Genomic DNA, 20,996 nt, shown 5'->3' with positions numbered 1-20,996 from the left:
GGCAAACTTTAAGATCCTTTTATGAGATTATTGGCATTCAGTGCACGAGTCCCAAAATTGACAAGGCTTTGGGCGCCGTATAGATTCGTACATTCAAGTCGATTGATTAATTTATATCTTTAGATTATTTTATTACATTCGTATATCGTACATGTCGTGCATCTTTAATTTAGCGCTTAACACCGTCTGACGTTAGTTGGATAATCAACGATCATTTGTATGGAATATAAGTAGCTGTTTTAATACTTAATTTTCACTCCGAGTTAATCTTTTTTTTAATGCTTTATGTCATCACGTCATCAGTTACGTGAGCATAAATTAAATTACCTTCATTTTCTTGATAATCTTCAGTGGTTGTAAAAATGAAATATGAGTGACTTTATATTAATTCTGGTGAAAGATATCCTTTAATTGTTCTGACAATAAAAAGCTTAACAAAAAATATATACTCAATTAGTGTCAATTAATAATTGAAACGTCGTCATCTAATTATAGTAAGCCCCTTTAACAAATAACTTATTATGTTATTATACATACATGTATATGACGTATATAATATTACTCATCATAAACCAATTACGAAAATTGACCAAGTTTACGTGATTTTCATTAATTATATGTTATAATGAGCGAATCATTGTTTTAATATAATGACAGTAATAATAAAAATGTAACTTCTCGAATGTTCTTTTTATTAAAAATACACGTAGTAATTGAGCTCAGATTTATAACAGTTTGCTATATGTCATGATAGGCACGATGAAACTGCAGTAAACAGTCAGTCACAGGGTCAAGGCGACTTGTCGCGTGCAGGCGTCCAACACGTGAGGAGTTTCACAAGGAGCACGTTTGAGGTCGCAATTATTCCTATTATACAACGATGGCAGCTGATCAATTTCTAAGTCGGATTTGTTCTAGGTTGTAAATTAATTGAAAACAAGACATGAAACACGACGATCATAAAAACGGACGGTTATAAATTATATCTTTATTCTGATTATATATGAATTTAATTGCTCGTAATACCTCCAAGATATAATGATGTTACGATAAGCGAGACCCGCAATGTGTCTCTTCTCTGTATTCTTGTAGTGATTTAACATCAGACATAATATTTATGTGGGAAGCATAATAATTAATAATTGTTGCTCAATTGCTCATACAAAATACTCACCAAATAGCAGAATTAATATTATTTTTATACTAGTAACTATAATATTCTATAGTTAGAATTACAATTAACTTTATTGTTTACTTGTTCATGTATTATATAAATTATAATTAATATTAGGAGGAAATAATAGTCTTAGTAGTGAATTAAAAATATAAGATGATTTAATTATATACTATGATGAAACCAATATATTTTGTGAATACGATCCTAAGTTATATGAATAATTTAAGCTGGCGTTTATCAGATAGAAAAACATTACATGTTTTCCAAGTTCATAATTTTAGCATGAAACGGGTAAAATGAAAAACCGGCTTGTTTTTTATTTTTGGTTTCAATTTTGCAAATCTCGGTCTACCCTAGCAAAGAATGTTTACAGATCAAAGTAAAGTGTGCATCATCTGGGTCCCAATCTAAAATTTTAATTAGTACGTAGTAGTTTGGTTGGGCAAAGTAATTTTATTTTTATCTGACTGCTTACGTTTTTTTGCACTATTAAACAAGAGCTCAGTATTGCAGCTTTCTGAAATTGTATAAATTATACTATTATATACAATATATTGAGCAAAAATTTTAATTTTCTTAATATGTTGTCAAAGTTTCACCACAAATTGCTATGACCTTGATTTTTTGTAACCAAATTTAAACCCAAATAGATTTTGCTGAAGCTCAGAATACAATTTGTATCATTTATCATACTAATTATATGACTAAGATATTCACTACACTGACCTTAGTCACCTTTATGAAAAAGAAACATATAAGAACCAGTTAAACGACTAATAAGACAATTATTCCGCATATAAGGCTATAATCAGTTGCGAATGTGACGCCGTTAATATGAAGGCTAGATGTGGTACGATTTTCGTACACTCTCTTGAGAACATTTTTGTTGTGTTTTTAATTCATATCGTGCTCGGAGTTGAAGGAGAAATCGTGAGGAAACCTGCATGTGTCTAATTTCAATGAAACTCTGCCTTGTGTGTATCTATCAACCAGCATTGGAACAGCGTGTTGGAATAACCACCGAACCTCCTCTATGGAAGGAATGACTGTTACTGAAATACTAATTGTATCACACAGTATTTATTAGTTACATATGTATGTTATGTATTTACGTATATATAGACCACTATTATATTTTAAAAAGGACGTATCCGTTGTGAGGGACTCTTTCCTTATCACTTTCTTCCCAACCATATCAGGAAGTGTTTTAATCGTAACAGGGATTATCTTATGATATGAGCCAGGTAAAATGGTATGGAAACTCCTTAATACAGGAGTATATGAACGTATCTTCATAATCTTTAATTGAACTACCAATTGGAAGAAGGGAATAAACGCCACTTTTCGACATATTCACTTTTATACACTTTTACATTCTTTAGACATAGGCCTAAATAATATAATGTATATTATTTAGCCCTATGTCTAAAGGCTGGTCTTTCGGTGAATAAATCAGGTTTGATATTTTCTTAATAATCATTGATGTCTTATAAGTTTATAAGTTGAAAGCAAAAAGTTATGAAGTTTTTTTTTTAAATCTCCGTTCATTTATTGAATTTATTCCCGTCTTATAATTGGTGGTTCAATTATCGTTCATCAGTCCTCTACCAAAAAGGGTTACAAAACCAAATCTAAAGTTTTGTTTAAGTATGTGTGCGTTATAGTCTGTAAATTAATAAATACAATCTTCATAATCGACGTAAATTAATAAGTTGTCTACCTCGTAACCATTTAAAGGTCTTAGTGTTAGAATTTCGAACATCTGTGATATTTTGAAGAGGTCAATTACGTAGTCTGTAATTTTACTCGCATTTTATGGAGACGACTTCGTTCTTGGGAGTTACATTTTATTCTCCTTCACATTTCGACATCCTGACATCAATTTAACATTAAATATGACTTATTTTATTCCCAGAGATTTGTAATGATCGACTCTTGAAAAAATTTTTATTTTATTGTAACATTCAGAGAGAAGTTGATTGTTTATAAGGAGTGGACTTAATAAACGTTATTGTTTTTTTTTGTAAATGACAATGACAATATTCTTTAAAGCTCTCTTCTACAAAAAAAAACATATATGCAAAATTTCTTGTCTGTGCTTTTTACCGTTGAGGAGTTTCTTGGTAGAAACGATTTAAATTTGTCGTAAAAATGTATTGTATTTGGAATAAAATCCACAAGTGTTTCTAATTCAGCTTGTAGGATTTGAGCTAAGCAAACAAGTTTTTCAAGTTTAATAAAAGTTAATTAATATGCGTTTTTTCCAGACACGAAATTTTATTTATATCTTGATTTAAAAATGTATAGGTAACATTACAAGTAGTCGCCTGCGGCTTCGCTCGCTTCTTAGAGCTTAGTCATCAGGTTAGTTATTGGGTTTAAACAATAGGCTATTTTCTTCCTTAAGGTTCATGCTTGTTACCATATGTTCTCAAAATCAGTTTAGTGGTTTGGCCGTGCCATAGCAACAGCCCGATAGACAGATAGAGATAATTATTATAATAATAGAATATACAGACTTATTTATGATATTAGTATGATTAACATGATCTATAACTGAAATGTCAATCAATGTTGTAATGAACAATACTTTATGGTACACACCGATTGATTATTAAACAGCTATTAGTTAACTTTCAAACAACATTCAAATCTAACCGACATCATGTTCTTTTGTCTGATGTGCGAGCATGCGCAATAAATCCATCGCAATTATACGTTCACAAATACTGTCTGAATGATAATTAGATTGATTAGTTTTATCTGTGATAAATTGGAATGGAGCGTGACCGAAAATCTTTGTAACATCGTTTAGAATTAAAGATTAGCGTTTGAATTTTGTAACTTCTAGGTGTAATTTTAGGTCAACTTATATTCCTATCTTCTGCAAGCCAATAAAACAAGTTAATTCAGATCTTTGTGATCTGTATCATATACAGATACTCTAGTATTTCTGTATTGTTAATTTGTAGACTTTAGAAGCCCGTTGAAGATAAGAACATATAGATCTACTACTAGAAGGATTAACTTTTTGTGGTAATAACGCAATTTTAATTGTAAAAGCCTGCTTGAATAAAGTATAATAAATAACTATTTGATATAGTCAAGTGGTTTTAAATAATCGGTTGGTATATAGCGTAGCGAGAATGTGTATGTAGTTATTTTGTCAAATATACCAGGAAAATATTCTTGGCAATAATTATGATATCATTGATATGTGATAATAATTATACCCAAAGAAATATCTAAAATCCACTGACATTTACTAATGTTAAACGAGTTACTTTTTTTTTCTAACCATTAATTTGACACCAGGAACTTCATGTCGGTGGTGTTTTTTTTTTTTATTTTAACAAATCTCTGACATTAATTTAGAGGGCCTTGAGTTTCGTTTGACTTGTCGCTAGTCGTTTATCAGATTTTGGTATGCATTTGTAATAAACAGGAATTAATGATATATTTCCTTTAATATTATATTTTAAATTTGTTCACCGAAAATATAAAAATCATTGAATTAATCTCTTTCATCCTTTAGACATTTACGTATGTCCGGTTGCTATAATCAAATTGATCGTTTGGCTTACGGACAGTAGAGCTTTCAACGAGGCGTATTACAAATAGAAGAGTAATGTTAAGTTAATGTAATAGTATTTAATAATTACTTGGTGGTAGGGCTTTGTGCTAGCCCGTCTGGGTAGGTATCACCCACTCATCAGTTATTCTACCTCCAAATAACAGAACTCAATATTGTTGTGTTCCGGTCTGAAGGGTGAGTGAGCCTGTGTAACTACAGGCACAAGGGACATAACATCTTAGTTCCCAAGGTTGGTGGCACATTGACGATGTAAGGAGTAGTTAATATTTCCTACAGCGTCATTGTTTATGGGCGATGGTGACCACTTACCATCAAGTGGCCCATATGCTCGTCCGCCAACCTATACCATAAAAAAATAGTTAGAATTTAGTTTTTTTTAAATATTTGTTGTACACCTTGCAAAACCAAACTAAATGAGTAACTACTATACTACTGTAATGAGTACTAATATAATAAACAAAGAATTATTCATAATTTACGTCGTCATGTTCAGATACAGCGCTAAATCATTTATTTAATATTATTATTATATGTGTACACATAGTTGATATTCTATATATGTATATGCGAAATTAGTATTTTGTCTCAAAGCGAATTGTGATAAAAGAGCGAAGTTCGTTAAGTAAACAACAAACAGTGACGTCATTATTGTTCTGCTGCCTGTACTTCTTTGATTCTTTTTATCATACCGTTGTTTCCGACTGTTTTGTTTTTCTTCCTTGCAATTGTTTTTTTTGTTGCTCGTGACATCAAAGTTTAAGGAAATATAAGTGTCATGAAAAGAAAAATGTTAAATAACATCATTTTTGTGACATCGGTACTATCGCTGCGTGTTTATGTAAAATTGTAAAGGTCTATAGGTTAATTGCCTCACAGTATATTCATAAGCTTGCAATTGTTCTCGGGTTCTTACAAAAAACCCAAAATTTTGACGTTGACTTTGACAATAATACTAAAAGAAAAAGCCTACACATTATAATGAACAAGTTAGTCTCGTTTCGTTACGTCATAAGTTAGAGAATATGCATAAAGGGAAGTTTTGTAAAGCCATGTATTATATAGCTATTCTATATTAAGCTCGACACTCACCGATGGACACGATCGTGAAATGTCACTAATTCATCAACTGATGATTATGACATTTAGAGATACAGCAACATGTATAGCCTGTAAATTTCCCAATGTTGGGTTAAGGCACCATTTCCCTTTGCGGAGAACGTTAGGAGCATATTCCAATGATGCAGGTTGGTGGGTTTAGAGAAAACATGCACGGAAATAAATATAAATATGGCGTATTTAGCAAGTTTTCTTCAATTTCATGAGTGAAAAACGAAGTGAGTTTATGAACAAGAATATTAGAATAGCACTCGTAATAGAGCGTTTTGAACGAGGATACATTTTGTATTATTTTTTGGTACATATTATAGAATCGTTTTTTGTGGCAATAGGTAGAAGAACGTACAAATAGTTCACCTGATGGTAATTAGTCAACGCTAATGTGCAGCCAGTCTTAGGAACTAAGATGGTATCTTCCCTGTGTTGGTAGTTGCATTGCCGTTGCCTACTAATCAAACTGGAACACTACAATACTAAGTATTGCTGTTTAGCGGTAGAATATCTGATAAGTGGAAGGTAACCAGACGGGCTTGCACAAAGCCACAAAGTATTTACAATATTAGTTAAGATGTCTTAATCGTTTTCATTGTAGTTGAACCAACTGCGCAGGGAATATTTTAAAGCCCAATATATCATGACATAACAATCAGACACGATAGATAAAGGCTCTAAATATGTACATCTCAAGGCATGGTCGTTAAAACACTGAAATTCGAAATCTTGTGCTACGACAGAAAAGCTTTTGCCAGACCCAAAATTAAAACTTTCGAATTCAAGAATGTACCGAATTTTAGCCATTAAATTTGGCACGTGATTTGTACTATCTTAGAATACTGATATATTACTGGTAACTCGCAATATATTCTATATATTATACTTTGGAACTGAGCTGTTAGTGTTTCAATTGACCATCAATAAGAAAGTGTAATGCTTCCATATTGAATAAAGTTATTTGAGTTTGAGTTTGAGTTTGAACATGTAGTATGAACATGACTTACTCAGTTCCATAATTACGAAAACAAAACGAATCTCTTCATTGTATCTCATAAAAAAATACATCCGAATTAATTATTAATTTACATTTTGTACCTTGTTATTAGTTTTTTGACATATTAGATTATATGATTTTTTTTTAACGTAGATTAAGATAAGGTATACAATGTAAGCATAATAAAAACAATATTCCCACGCGTTGTTTTGTTTTTTTCGAATTTATTTAGTACTACCCACTGGGCATGACTTCGCAAGGCAAAACATTTATATCACAGCTAGCGCCCCGCCCCGGCTTCGCCCGGATGCATATGCCTATGACACGACAGTAGAATCTTCCAAAATTATCAGTGTTACTTTACTGTATTGTCCATATTACATACAAAAAGCTTCCTCTCGAATCACTCTATCTATTAAAAAAATCGCATCAAAATCCATTGCGTAATTTTAAATATCTAAGCATACATATGGATAGACAGCGGTAAGCGACTTTGTTTTATACTATGTAACGATATCAGGTCAGCATATTTTTTTGAAAAATCCAATAAATATCATCATTAATGAGAATTATACACCTAAGTATGAGTCGAGATGGCCCAGTGGTTAGAAAGCCTACATCTTAACCGATGATTACGGGTTCAAGCCCAGGCAAGCACCGCTGATTCATGTGCTTAATTTGTCTTTATAATTCATCTCGTGCTCAGCGGTGAAGGAAAACATCGTGAGGAAACCTGCATGTGACAAATTTCATAGAAATTATGCCACATGTGTATTCCACCAACCCGCATTGGAACAGCGTGGTGGAATATGTTCCAACCTTCTCCTCAAAGGGAGAGGAGGCCTTAGCTCAGCAGTGGGAATTTACAGGCTGTTGTTATACACCTAAACCTTCTTGAATCACTTCGTCCATTTCTAAAAACCTTATAGAATCCGTTTTCTTTTGAGTTATCACATACAGATGAGATAAGAGGACTTTATTTTATATGTAGTTATAAACTAAATGTTGAATTAGTTGAAATGAAAATGCAATATAAGTGTACACAAATAAGTTTCATGATTTAATCTAAACATATAAAATAAAAATGTATTATCCGAACGTTTCTAGAATACTTATTAACTTGTGAACCGTACTGTATCGTTAGGGATAGTTAAAACAAGATTTATTTCGTCCTCAATTTGTCCGATTATATAAACGTCGTATATTCTTATTTTGAAGGCGAAGCTGGGACGATTTCTTAGTTTAAATTAAATACAATAAAATATACTTATTTTTAACTACGTAGAAAATCCTTTTGTGTTATATATTATGTGTTTTCTTATTCCAATACTTTGCTGTAATTCGAATTGGCTGTAGAACTTAGTCTCGCACGTGAAGACTTTCTCTCAGTGTTTGTGATGAGATTAATCTATACCGCCAGTGTAACTACAGGCACAAGGGACATAACATCTTAGTTCCCAAGGTTGGTGGCACATTGACGATGTAAGGAATAGTTAATATTTCTTACACCGTCATTGTCTATGGGCGATGGTGACCACTTACCATCAGGTGGCCCATATGCTCGTCGCCAACCTATACCATAAAAAAATACTAATTGTAAATGTCAAAGTAACTCTGTCTGTCGTTTGTTCGCTGTCAAACCAATGAACCGAATTTGATGAGATTTGATGTGAAGCAATATGAGCTCCAATGAAGGACATAGGCTACTATTTTCGCCTGAAACATAACAATCAACCCGTAAAATGCTAGCGATGCCGGGGATGACAGCTAGTTCTTTTAATTAAGAACTTTGGTTGACGTGTTCTAACAAATGAGCAATATCGACTCTTCTAGATAAACATACGTATAGTACGACACAAATTAGATATAGCATCGGAATATGCGATGGAATGAAAATATAACCGATTACTGCCGATTTACACGACCAATAGAAATAGCTCCCTATCGCGTCATTCGACGCCATTCGTCGCTATATATTCTCGCGTCAGAGTAAGCAAGTTCATGTAAATCGACGTGTCAAATTGGCGAATATATTAGGTCATATGATATTACAAGTTATTACGTTTGTAAAGATCATATTCGCATGAGAAATAAATATTGATAATTTGGGCTAGCGTACTCAATTCGGATGTGATCGGTTTTATAAATTTGCCGATGCTACATCTAAGTTGTGTCGTACTATACATAATACAAAAATTAATAATGTTCGTCTATGAAAGAAAAATGTGCTTTTTTGGGGCGTCATATCCATTTTAGCAAAAAGAGCTCGTCTTATCCTATTTCCTAGAAAAAACCCGAATCTAACTAGTAACGCGTAGCGTGTATCCGGTTAAATCTAGTTTAATCTAGAAATATAATCTTACGTATCACATGTTTGATCTAGTTTTTAATTAAGTTTTTTTTCGTTTCAGAAAAATGGAGGCGACAGAACACGTGCAGTTGACAACAACGTAACAGATTAAATAAATATAATTATTTAAATAAAAAAAAAAGTCTAACCAGTTCCGACAGTCTGTGATCAAATACAATACGTATGAATACGATCTCTTTATTATAATAAATTATAAAAAAAACAATAAAAAAACGCTCAAATATAGTACATAATTGTATAAAAAGTATAGCTTAAAAATAAACTCTTATAAAAATAATAAGATAAAAATAAATCAAAATGCCGGCTATATTGACAAAGATAAGGGAGCAAGCGTTTAGAGTCCAGCCCACTATAGCCGTGGGAGTGGGCGTGGGGGTCGCACTAGCGGCGTGTGCGGTCTACGGAACCAGGGAGAAGAAGCAGACCCCACCGTGCAATAATAATAATAATTACAAGGTGAGATTGAAATCTATACTTAGATAATTAATTAATATTAGATATTAATTAATACTAAAATTTCTCTACTATATTTTTCATTTATAAATATTAAATATAAATATTGGACAACATGACATACATTACTCTGATCCCAATGTGAAAAAGCACTTGTGTTATGGATAATCAGAAATAACGACGGTAGCACAAACACCCAGACCTAAGACGACATAGAAAACTAATAAACCTTCTACATCGACTCGGCCGGAAATCGAACCCGGGACCTCAGAGTGGCGTACCTATGAAAACCGGTGTACACACCACTCGACCATAGAGGTCGTCAAAATGTATTCGTACATGTATTGTACATATAAACCTTCCTCTGAATCAATCTATATATTATAAAAAGCCGCATCAAAATCGGTTGTTCAAGATCACAAGAATCTTTAACATTAACAAGAAGTTAATGTTAAAGATCTAAGCATACATAGGGACACACAACGATTAGCGAGTTTGTTTTATACTATGTATAGATTAACAGTTACACCGGTTGTTCTAACAATAGTCACAGTTAAATTAAAATTGTTAAAAAAAATTATAATAAAGATAGGGAAACGTGAATATTTTGTAAGCATTATTGATTTTGTTTGCCGATTTATAATATAACATTTTGGTCTTTCCAAATTGTGATGACTACAGGCTCGTACTGAGTATTCGCCCTAATTCTAAACCCATTACAAGCCGGGGTTTGAAGCTTAGACCTCGTTATATACGGCCTGAGAAAAACTATTATAATAATGTATAAATACACTGTATAATAAATTATGTAAATGCTTAACTTACACTTATATTTTAGTAAATAATTAATTCTAATATGAATATGTGAGAATTCTTTAACGATGCTGTAAAGGTCACGGTCGTGAAACGAGAAATAGAAAATATTTACAACGAGACTTGAACAAATTTGATACCTCAGAGGTTTTCGTTCGAATCCCGGTTTTTTTTTATCACAAAGACCCAACCTAGCTTCGGGTACAATGCTGATTTTAAATATAGTAGATAATGTCTAAATTATCAGTAACTCTTGAACCACTCAATCTATTGAAAAAACCGCATCAAAATCCGTTGTGTCATTTTAAAGGTTTAAGGATACATAGGGACAGCGATAAGTGAGTTTTTTTATACTGTTGAATGATAGTCAGGGGTACTGGCTGGCACTGGTCATTGTTATTGACCTGAAATGAAACTATTATGTCCCTTATGGGTCATTTACACTGGCTCACTCGCCGGAACTCGGATTAAAAACACCCTTGTAACAACTCTTAGAATTAGACAGTGTTGCACCTCCCAATCAGATGAGTTTGCATAAAGCTCTACCACCAAGTTGGCTTATCTTTAAAATTGTAGTCGTCGCTTTGGGGGACATCATTTATTAGGTTTTATTTTGGATGTACGGCGGTTGTTTACATGCCGAAAAAGTGTTATTACTGTATAAGATTTTAATTTGACAAGGTTATTTTTATTAGTACAGTTATTAAATAGCTCGATATTTCGACATTATCTACGAATGTCTATTTCACGAGACTCGTCTTTTTACTAATTCTAAAAATCCTAAGTCGTTATATGTAAACGTTTGAAGATATCAATATTTCGAGGTTGTCTAGTTTTAACAGGCCAGGCCGTTGTGTATGTTTGTGTGAAACGGAATCTGTACTAATATTTTAAATCTGAAGAAGATTGCTTGTTTGAACGTGCTAATCTTAGGAAATACTGGTCTGATTTGAAAAAAAAAACAGTGTTAGATAACCCATTTTATGGAGGAAGGCTATACTAATACCGTCATGAGTATCAGGAGCGGAGTATCGATGAGAAATTATTTCAATAAAAGATGAAACAAACTATAAAAATTGTGGAATTAAAAGTTGTTGTCTGGAAGGCGGAGTTTATTACATACATATATGTATTGTATTTATATAACATGACTGTATTTTTGTTGAAAAAGAGTAACTATTGATTTTTTTGCTAGTTCTTGTTGTTAGAATCTACTTTACGAAACGATGGTGAACCGGCTTCACTAAATATTGTTGATAAATGATGATTCAAAAGTGCTTGTAAAAACCTACTTGAATAAAGTATATTTTGATTTGAAATGCTGTAAAAACGGAGTAAAATTATTTATTTTGAGAGCTTCTGTTGCATGCGCTAAGTAATATTTGAGTTACTTTTTCACCAAAAATAAATGTTAGATGATGTTAGAATCTGTTATATAGTTGAGTGAAGTCGGGGTATGCAGCTAGTTCTGAAAACAAGACCTTTAAACAATATAAACTCGTTTTATTAAATATTTCTCGAGAGTTGCAATTTTAAAATTGTTTTTAATAAATTTGATTATCATATCAATAAAATAAACGATGACTTTTTTTATTACTATGTGAAATTATTCGGTTATTTTAAATTATACATAAGATATAACATTGTATGATATATTACATTATTATGTTAATGCGACTTTGATTATGATTAAATTGTTTTTTGACCATTTAAGATATTTTTTGGCGCTATGTTCGACCTTTGGTGTTTATTTATATTACTTTGATTGAGTTGAGTTTAAATTTTCTTATGTCATACTAGTGTCCCGCCCCGGCTTCGTTTCGTTGCAATGCTGATACTAAATACACTCCAGAATGTCTTACAATATTTTCAGTCATTCTCTACTTTTTGGTACATGTGTAATACATATAAACCTTCCTCTTGAACCAATATATCTATTATAAAAACCGCTTCAAACTCCGTTGTGTGAGTAGAAAGATCTAAGCATACATAGGGACACACATAGCGGTAAGCGTTGCTTTATCCTTTTTAATGATAATGATGACGATTAAGACTGGAAAAAACTTTTTTAATGTGATGTGTTTAACAACTAAAATAAATTGTTATTTATAGAAATATTAATCATTCCTTATAGTGTAATAATCCTTTGTACCTATAGTTACACTTCCTCACTCCGCCTTCAAACCGAAACACAAGTTGTAGGTCGACATCAGTGTAGCTATTTAGCGGTTAAATGTGAGTAGTACTTACACAGGCAGATTTGCACAAATAATCAGAAAGCATTTTAATGTGCATGTTATAATCGCAATCGATAATTCAGGATAATCTCAAATAATATATCCTGCTTGGAAGTCAACGGGTATTAACTCCACGCTTTTTTATCATCTATAAAATCTTGCATCGAATAGTATACTTTTTTTACCATTGTATTATTAATTGTCTTCTGGATTCTACCCTTGTTGTTTCCCTTTTAAGTCATTGGTCGTAATTTTCTGGCTTCCTGGTCTGCTCTGGATGGTATTCGCTGGTTGGCTATCCTTCATTTTGAGAGGTTTATGTGTTTTTGATCTTCTAAGATACAAACTCTACACGCGTCACGTTGTCACGCTATTATGTTATGTGTGTTAAATAAAATAAATATTATATATAAATATACAATCGAACAAGGAAAACTTAAATGTTATACCAAAATGTAAATTTAGATAAAAAAATTATGGTGTGAATTTAAACGAAAAAATAGTTTTACAACGTCTTTGAATACGTGGATATAAACCGTAGCCTCTAAGCCAGGCAGGCAGGAAGCCTAACAAGTGCTTGTCTCGCTCATAAGAAAATTATATGTTGAATGTTAAGATAGATATATAATTGTATTAAAACTAGCGACCCGCCCGGCTTCGCACTGGTGTAATGATATGACGTCACAGTAGAAACTTCTTAAATTATCAGTATTTCTTTACTAAATTGTCCATTTATTTTATATGAAAACTTCTTCTGGAATCACTTTATCTATTAAATAAAACCGAATCAAAATCCGTTGCGTAGTTTTAAAGATTTGAGCATACATAGGAATGTAGGGACAGAAAAAGCGACTCTTTTTTATACTATGTAGTGATGATCATATCACTAAAATTCAAATCAAATGAAATCAAAATAAACTTTATTCAAGTAGGCTTTTACAAGCACTTTTAAAACGTCATTTAACAATTAAGTGAAGCTACCACCGGTTCGGAAAGTAGATTCTACCTAGAAGAACCGGCAAGAAACTCAGTAGTTACACTTTTTTTAATTAACTTGTCCCATTCATAAATTCAAATCGTTTGTTAAAAAACATTAATAAATACATAATTATGTATTATTCAACACGAGATTATGTATATGATAAAAAAGCGTGGAGCTAGGTATTTAATTGATGTTACGTTGTAGTTTAAATGTTGGAAAAGAGTAACTACTGAGTTTCTTACCTCTCTCGGTAAAATTTAGATTCCGAACTAATGTTACATTTAAAAAAAGTTGTGTAAAAATGTTTAAATAGCTTGTTAAGCCTATTTGATAATGATTATGAAATTTTAAAAAACAGTTGCAAAATTTCACCTTGTTATATAATATTATATACAATGCCTTAGATTTTTATATCGAGATTTATGCAAATCGCTGTCCCGGATGTATTTTATGTAATATTTGTTTATTCGACTAAGTCGGTCGAATATATGTTGTGCGTAAAGGTTAAGTTAAGAAACGAGATGATCGCAGCATTACGTTAGATGTAATTATAATGACAGATCATTTGTAACAGTTTTTTGGTTTCGTAATATTAAATCCGCTGTTTTTATTATATGATATATATAGCTATAACAAAATCTAGCTAAGACTCCTAGAGCCGAGATGGCCCAGTGGTTAGAACGCGTACATCTTAACAAATGATTGCGGGATCAAACCCAGGCTAGCACTGAATATTCATGTGCTTAATTTGTGTTTATAATTAATCTCGTGCTCAGCAGTGAAGGAAAACATTGTGACGAAACCTGCATGTATCACATTTCATAGAAATTAATTAAGTTTGCAATAAATTAAGCGATATACGTTCCAATCCTTCTTCTCAACGGGAGAGTAGGCCTTAGTCCAACAGTGGGAAATTGAAAGGCTGTTATTGTTATTTTATTAAAAGACTCCGTACGGGATGATGCTGTTTTATGCCATCATACCCGCCGAGTTTTGTGTGTGTATAATAACAGGAATATACGTTTATTGTGCTTAATTCGTTGCCTGATAATAAACATAAATAAATCACCAAACCATACATATTGAAGTAAACTTACTCAGTTAAGCTCACAAGTCCAAAATAAAGCACAATGAACACTTTTCAACAAATTACAAGTCGCGACAAAATCGACATTCCATCCGCGTCAAACAGAAAAATTAATGGCGGTTTAATTTAGTTTCGCGCGCTTTTGTTTTTTTTTTTTTAATTTGTTCTAGCCAGTTGTATTTCTAATCGTTATAAAAAGTTTAAATAACATTTAAGAAAAATCTTTTTTAAATACTTAAATATATCAATCAAAGTGGCCATCTGTTAGCTTATAAAGTGGCAATTAACAAAAAATCGCAATTTTATTTACATTAAGGCAATAAAACATATAAATATTTGTAATTATGACGTCTGTATGAATACAGCTAGCGGTTACGTGTCTCGTTACGAGAGCATTACGTGAGGGCCGACCTCGGCTCGCATACCACTAAAATTTGCCTTTTTTATTTCCAAGCGCTAATGTGTTTATATAAACAAAGAACGTTTTATGCCTGTTTTGAGTTTTGTTAAAAGTGAAATATAGATAGCTGGTGCGTGGTTATTTTTAATTTAAACCCTAATGGTCCAGTGGCTAAAACATAAGTTAACCGAAGACTGCGTGTTCAAACCTTGACACCATTCCGTTTTTAAGTTTCATTTCTAATCCAATAAACTAATAAAGGTACATAAACAATTTAGTGCAACTTTCATAAAGTCGATATGAAACAGATTCGCCAACGTATCGTTACATATATAAATTAGTATAATTGGGTCTACAACGCCTATATGTTTACACATACTTTATTCTACTGTATTTCTACGGTTGGAGGAGAAAAGTCAAATAAACAACATTTGACAGCAAATTGACTAATTTATGATTGATAATCGGATACAGAGCTTGATTAATTTATGATTAGCCATAAATATAAAAATTGAATTAAATTAATAAAAAATAAAAGCTAGTAGTAGAAAAAAGCTATGGATTTGCAAAAAAATGCCGTTTTGTACATCGATGAAATTGTTATCGGAATTTGGAAATGAAATTAAAGTGGATATCAGTAGCTAAGTTTAATAATCAAGATATATTATAAAATTTAAAATTAATGGGGTATATTATAAAATTTAAAGGTAACGGTAAATATCCCTTAATTAATAACTGTAATAAGATAGGTATGCACAAAATGGATGAGTTATTAGCAATTCGCATAAATTTTGTTTATGTTTATTCCTACTTCAAAATATAATAATACAAGAATACCATACTGTCTTTGGCCTTGTTTTGCTGTTTCGATTTGATTACGGGCACTTCACAGTGTGTTTGTAGAATTTTCGCCCAGATATCCTTTATCTAAAGAAACATGCGCAAGAGTTTTTGTTTAGTGCTGTGAAGTGGGCGAGTGCCGTCTATGTGTCTTTAATAATTAGCGGTTCCATTAGCAGGCTCTTTCTAATAAGTAACTGTATCTTACACGTATATACAAGAAGACATAAATATACGTTGTGTTTTTTATGTAAAGAAGTTATTTTTAAAATTTTGTTGAATTTGACATCGAGGAGAGACAATACATAGGAGTACAATACCCTATTTGAAAAAAATAAATTATATTTTATCACTAAGGAGGTTTTATTATTATTCAATATCTTCCGATTCGCCAATAGATGGCGTTGTATCACATTAAATACGTTTGAGACTGTTAAGTTAATATATATTTGAGTACGGAGAATATTTTAGTGTAATTCGTATCGTATAGTATTTGAAGAGATATTACGTTTGTAGCAAGTATGTTATAAATGAAAGTTACAAACATGTTACTATAAATACTCTTTTCCTATAAGTAAATGGGCAAGTGGGTCACCTAATGTTAAGTAGTCAGCAACGCTCACAAGTGGGCGCTGTAAACATATATGTAAGCTTGGGAACGATGATGACCCTTGTGCCTGAATTGACACTGGCAGACTTATCCTTTAAACCGAGAATTTCTCTTCATAGAGCATCATACCTGTGGATAGTACCAACTCAGACGCGCTCGACGAAACCCTAAAACCAACTAGCTATACAATAAATATATTTGCATATTTTTTCTCCTCTTTTAGAGCATGAAATATTTTATCGTCGATTACTCAAGGTCAAAAAGCAATCCTGTATTGCTTCCTGATTCAGATTTTCCGTACAGAGTATTAATTAATTTTACGTAAAATATTTGCTGTCGTTTTTAAATATCCGTATATAAATGTCATAGTAGTTCTTCTGTAATTGTTTAAATGATGTATATGGCCATTTATTTCAGATCGCAAAGAACGGTCAGCTTCAACCAGTGGAGAATGGTGGGACGCAGACGTGTGGTGGGCGCTGTGGGGCCGAGCAGTGCGCCCTTTGTAGGGGGGATGCGGACACAGACAACAAGCAAAACATTGTAAGTTACATGTTATAAGGAACTTTTGATAAAACAAAAGAAAAAGAACGTGTCTAGTTTTGCTCCTATTCCATTTGTAAATGACCCACTGCTGGGCTATGACATGCCCTCCATTTGAGGAGAAGGTTTTGTAGCTGATTACACAACGCTTTATGCATATGTGTTACAACCTTATTTATTATAATCCATTTTCATTAAATTTCAAAGTAAGTAGTATCAATATTGAGCGTATATTGGAGGAAAATATTGACACCAGCTCGAAGACAAAAACACTCCACATCCTAGAAAGTGAAATAATTACAGAGAGTTCCGTTTATACATTTCAGGAAGATGCTGATGAAACACAATCTGTCGAGGAGCACGTACCGGGCCTCAACTTGGAGTTCCTCAGACAGCTGGTTAGTCTCGCAAAGATCATGGTTCCAGGGTTCCGCAGCCATGAAGTTGCACTGCTGTCTGCACATACCGTCTGCCTCTTTTCCAGGACCTTCCTGTCGATATATGTTGCATCCTTGGAAGGTTCTATTGGTGAGTTATCATAATGATACTAGATTTATGCTTAATAAATTTTATTTGGACTGTAATTTATTAAGTGTTTTTTATTTAATTATACTTTAACTCTATAAACTTAAGACTCAATTTACAAAAATACTAATTTTACTGATACTGCTGGCACTGCTATTTTATTTTTGTCCTAATTATTTTGACTTTCATAATACTGTAGTGGAAAAACTGGTGAACCAAACTATTAATTTACAATCCAATTCATATAGTTTTTTTCTATTGATGTAACTATATTTTTGTTTACATTTTGTAATCTCGTTCCAGTAAAACACATAGTCCAAAAGGACTTACGTGCGTTCTCCGCTCTCCTCATACAGTGGTTTGGTATCGCAATACCAGCGACCTTCATAAACTCCATGATCAGATACCTCGAGAGTAGACTGGCACTCGCCTTCAGAACACGTCTCGTGAATCACGCCTACGAGCTGTACTTCAAGAATCAAACCTACTACAGAGTGGCCAATCTTGATGCTAGAATAGAAAATGCGGATCATAGGTACGTAAACTGATCATCACAATTCTACTTTTGGTCTGTTGTAGTATCGTATTATAATCTACACAGTGATATGATGATGTCTTCTATTTTTACGATGACTAAAAACGATGGAGATAGTTAATAGACTAATGAATGTCCAAACGCAGATATACTCTTTTTCCGATTGTGACAAATTGGATTATTGATAATTAAAATTTAGAGTAAATTCAAGCCTAGAACAACAGCTCTACGTGATTTCTGAAATAGGAGAATTTACTATATTCCGGAAATTTTCGAAAATGGTTTTGCTATTGAGACTTGCTTGGCATAAGATAATGAATTTAATTTTGTCAAGACAAACGAGGCAATTGACATATACAGGCATCAAAATACAAAATTAGGGTAACGATTGGCATTTGGTATTTTCTTCTTTACCAAAAATTTTATCCTGATAATAATATATATTTATTTCAATGCTTCGTTAAATTGAGATTCTGATACTACTTATGATACTACTTATTCATTTAGCAACTAATAATTGCCTAAAAATATGATATAATATGAAAGCTCCATTAGTATAGAATGTTGTGCCAAAGTATGCGCTCTGGTTATTTCCCTCTTATAATAGTGAAAGTCAAACTTTCTTAGTTAAGTTTTCAATACTTTCATTTATGCTTGTATCTATTAAAAGATTTTTTTCCACTATGTTATTGATATCGACGAATGGTCTTGGACATTTATGGTGTCAGATTTTTTTTTAATTCCCCAATTCCTTTAGAGAGCAAAAGACGAAATAACTACGAAAGACCTGTAGCGATCAACATTATAATGAGTAGAGACCAATAAAAAGTTTCGTATGGTCATCCTAACGTCGTCTGTGATTAGTAACAAAAAATGATACGTTAACTAAAAATAACGTAAATCAATAAAAGTAAAAAATAACGGCACCACATCATTGGCGATTTGATTGTTAAAGATGAAAAAAGAAACAAACAGTATTATTAAATTACAAAACAATTTGGCATTTGTACGTTTACATCGTGAGGAAACCCGCATGTGTCTAATTTCATCGAAATTCTGCCATATGTGCATTCCACCAACCCGCATTCCTCTCCTTAATGGAAAAGGAGGCCTTATCTCAGCAGTGGGAAATGTACAGGCTATTACTTTACTTACTTTACTACTTTATTTGTATGTTACCAAATCTATAGGAATATTATAAATGTGATAGTAACTATGTCTGTCTGTTGCTTTTTCATGACCAAACCATTGACCCGAATTTGATGAAATTTAGTGTGAAGCAAGCTTCAACTCCAAGGGAAAGACAGAGGCCACTGTTTTACCTAACTCATGACAACCAACACCCTTAATCGCGAGTGAAGCAGCGGGTGACAACTAGTCTCTTTATTGTCCGAGTCCATCAAATCGGTGGTACACGGTGACGATTTAATTAGCAAACTCGTTTCAACTTTGATGGTGTTGACGAGTAATGCTAAGTTATTCCAAAAGTTAAAGCCAGTACTTGAGGTTTGAATGAAGATCAAAGTTATGTAAGAAGTGTAAGCATTATCTCATATCCATATTTACTATTAATTGAACTTGAACGCTAAGAGTAGACAGAGTGACAGACTGTACACTGTGATATCATACTGATGAGGTTGGTCTTCATACTAATCCAATCCAATAAAAGAACTATTTTTACGTAAATTTTTTGGCAAAACCTAATCTACCTTTTGGCGCTAATTCTACTAAACTATTGAAATAGACAATTTATGTTGAAAAACACGTTATGGGTAGCCTCATTTGAATTTATTATACATGTAATTTCTGATTGAAAAAAGTCTTTCTATGAATGTGGTGTGACAATACACTTTCACAGTATAATGCCGTATGGCATCCTACTCTGGGGTAATTAGTTGACATTAATATAATTTTTGTACTGCTATTCGTGCAATTTATTACCTGGGCCCAAAAGAGTGTTAAATTCCTAACCGGTAGATTTTTGACGATCAATAATTGAATAAAGACTTTTGACTTTGACTTTGAATTGTAAATTACCAATCAGTGCAGTTTAGTAACCTTTGCATTGGAAACCTTACCTTATCCATCTAATTGATATTTCCAGATTAACAGAAGACGTATCAGTGTTCACACAATCAGTCGCTCACTTGTACAGTTCGCTGACGAAGCCTTGCTTCGATTTGCTTCTCATTGTGTTGACCCTCGCCAGTTACTCCAGCAAAATGAAGGGAAATATTTTCTTAGGTAAGTATTACCAAACGAGCTTCTTTTGACATGAAAATACACAATGTTATTTATTTAAATTTTTCTCAAGTCAGTTATTTTTCCGATTTTTTTGTAGATTTGAATCTTTAAACGACTCAAGATCTTGACTTAGGCTTCGGACTCTTTTTAAATAAGATTTAAGATTTTATAGATAGTACAAATTAAATTATAGAATTTAAATATCAAACTTAAAACGCCACATATTAAATTCCTTTAATAGTCCACGTTGTGACTATTAGTATTACTCTTTAAATTAATCCGTCCTCACCTACACTCCACAGGTCCCGGTATGTCGACGGTGGTCATCTGCCTAACTGGTCAGCTGCTGCGTCTACTCAGTCCAAGGTTCGGAGCCCTGGCCGGTGAGGAGGCGAGGATGAAGGCTAACCTGAGACACGTCCATTCAAGACTTATAGCTCATGCTGAGGAAGTCGCATTTTATGGTGGCCATAAGGTAAG

At 32.7% G+C, this 20,996-nt stretch overlaps 1 protein-coding gene across 2 annotated transcripts in view; it reads left to right on the top strand.

The window, feature by feature from the left end:
- LOC124540450 (ATP-binding cassette sub-family D member) overlaps positions 1-20,996 on the top strand; it is an 88,462-nt gene that overhangs the window by 54,870 nt on the left and 12,596 nt on the right. For both annotated transcript variants that reach the window (XM_047118028.1, XM_047118029.1), the window contains 6 exons: positions 9,288-9,703; positions 17,087-17,212; positions 17,539-17,740; positions 18,041-18,272; positions 20,377-20,516; positions 20,819-20,991. In XM_047118028.1, coding sequence (XP_046973984.1) covers positions 9,545-9,703; positions 17,087-17,212; positions 17,539-17,740; positions 18,041-18,272; positions 20,377-20,516; positions 20,819-20,991 — 1,032 coding nt within the window. In that variant the 5' untranslated portion in view covers positions 9,288-9,544. The remainder of the gene's footprint in view (positions 1-9,287; positions 9,704-17,086; positions 17,213-17,538; positions 17,741-18,040; positions 18,273-20,376; positions 20,517-20,818; positions 20,992-20,996) is intronic.

This window comes from Vanessa cardui, chromosome 25, assembly GCF_905220365.1.
Source record: "Vanessa cardui chromosome 25, ilVanCard2.1, whole genome shotgun sequence".
NCBI lineage: Eukaryota > Metazoa > Arthropoda > Insecta > Lepidoptera > Nymphalidae > Vanessa > Vanessa cardui.
This window is presented reverse-complemented; position numbering and strand designations above follow the sequence as displayed.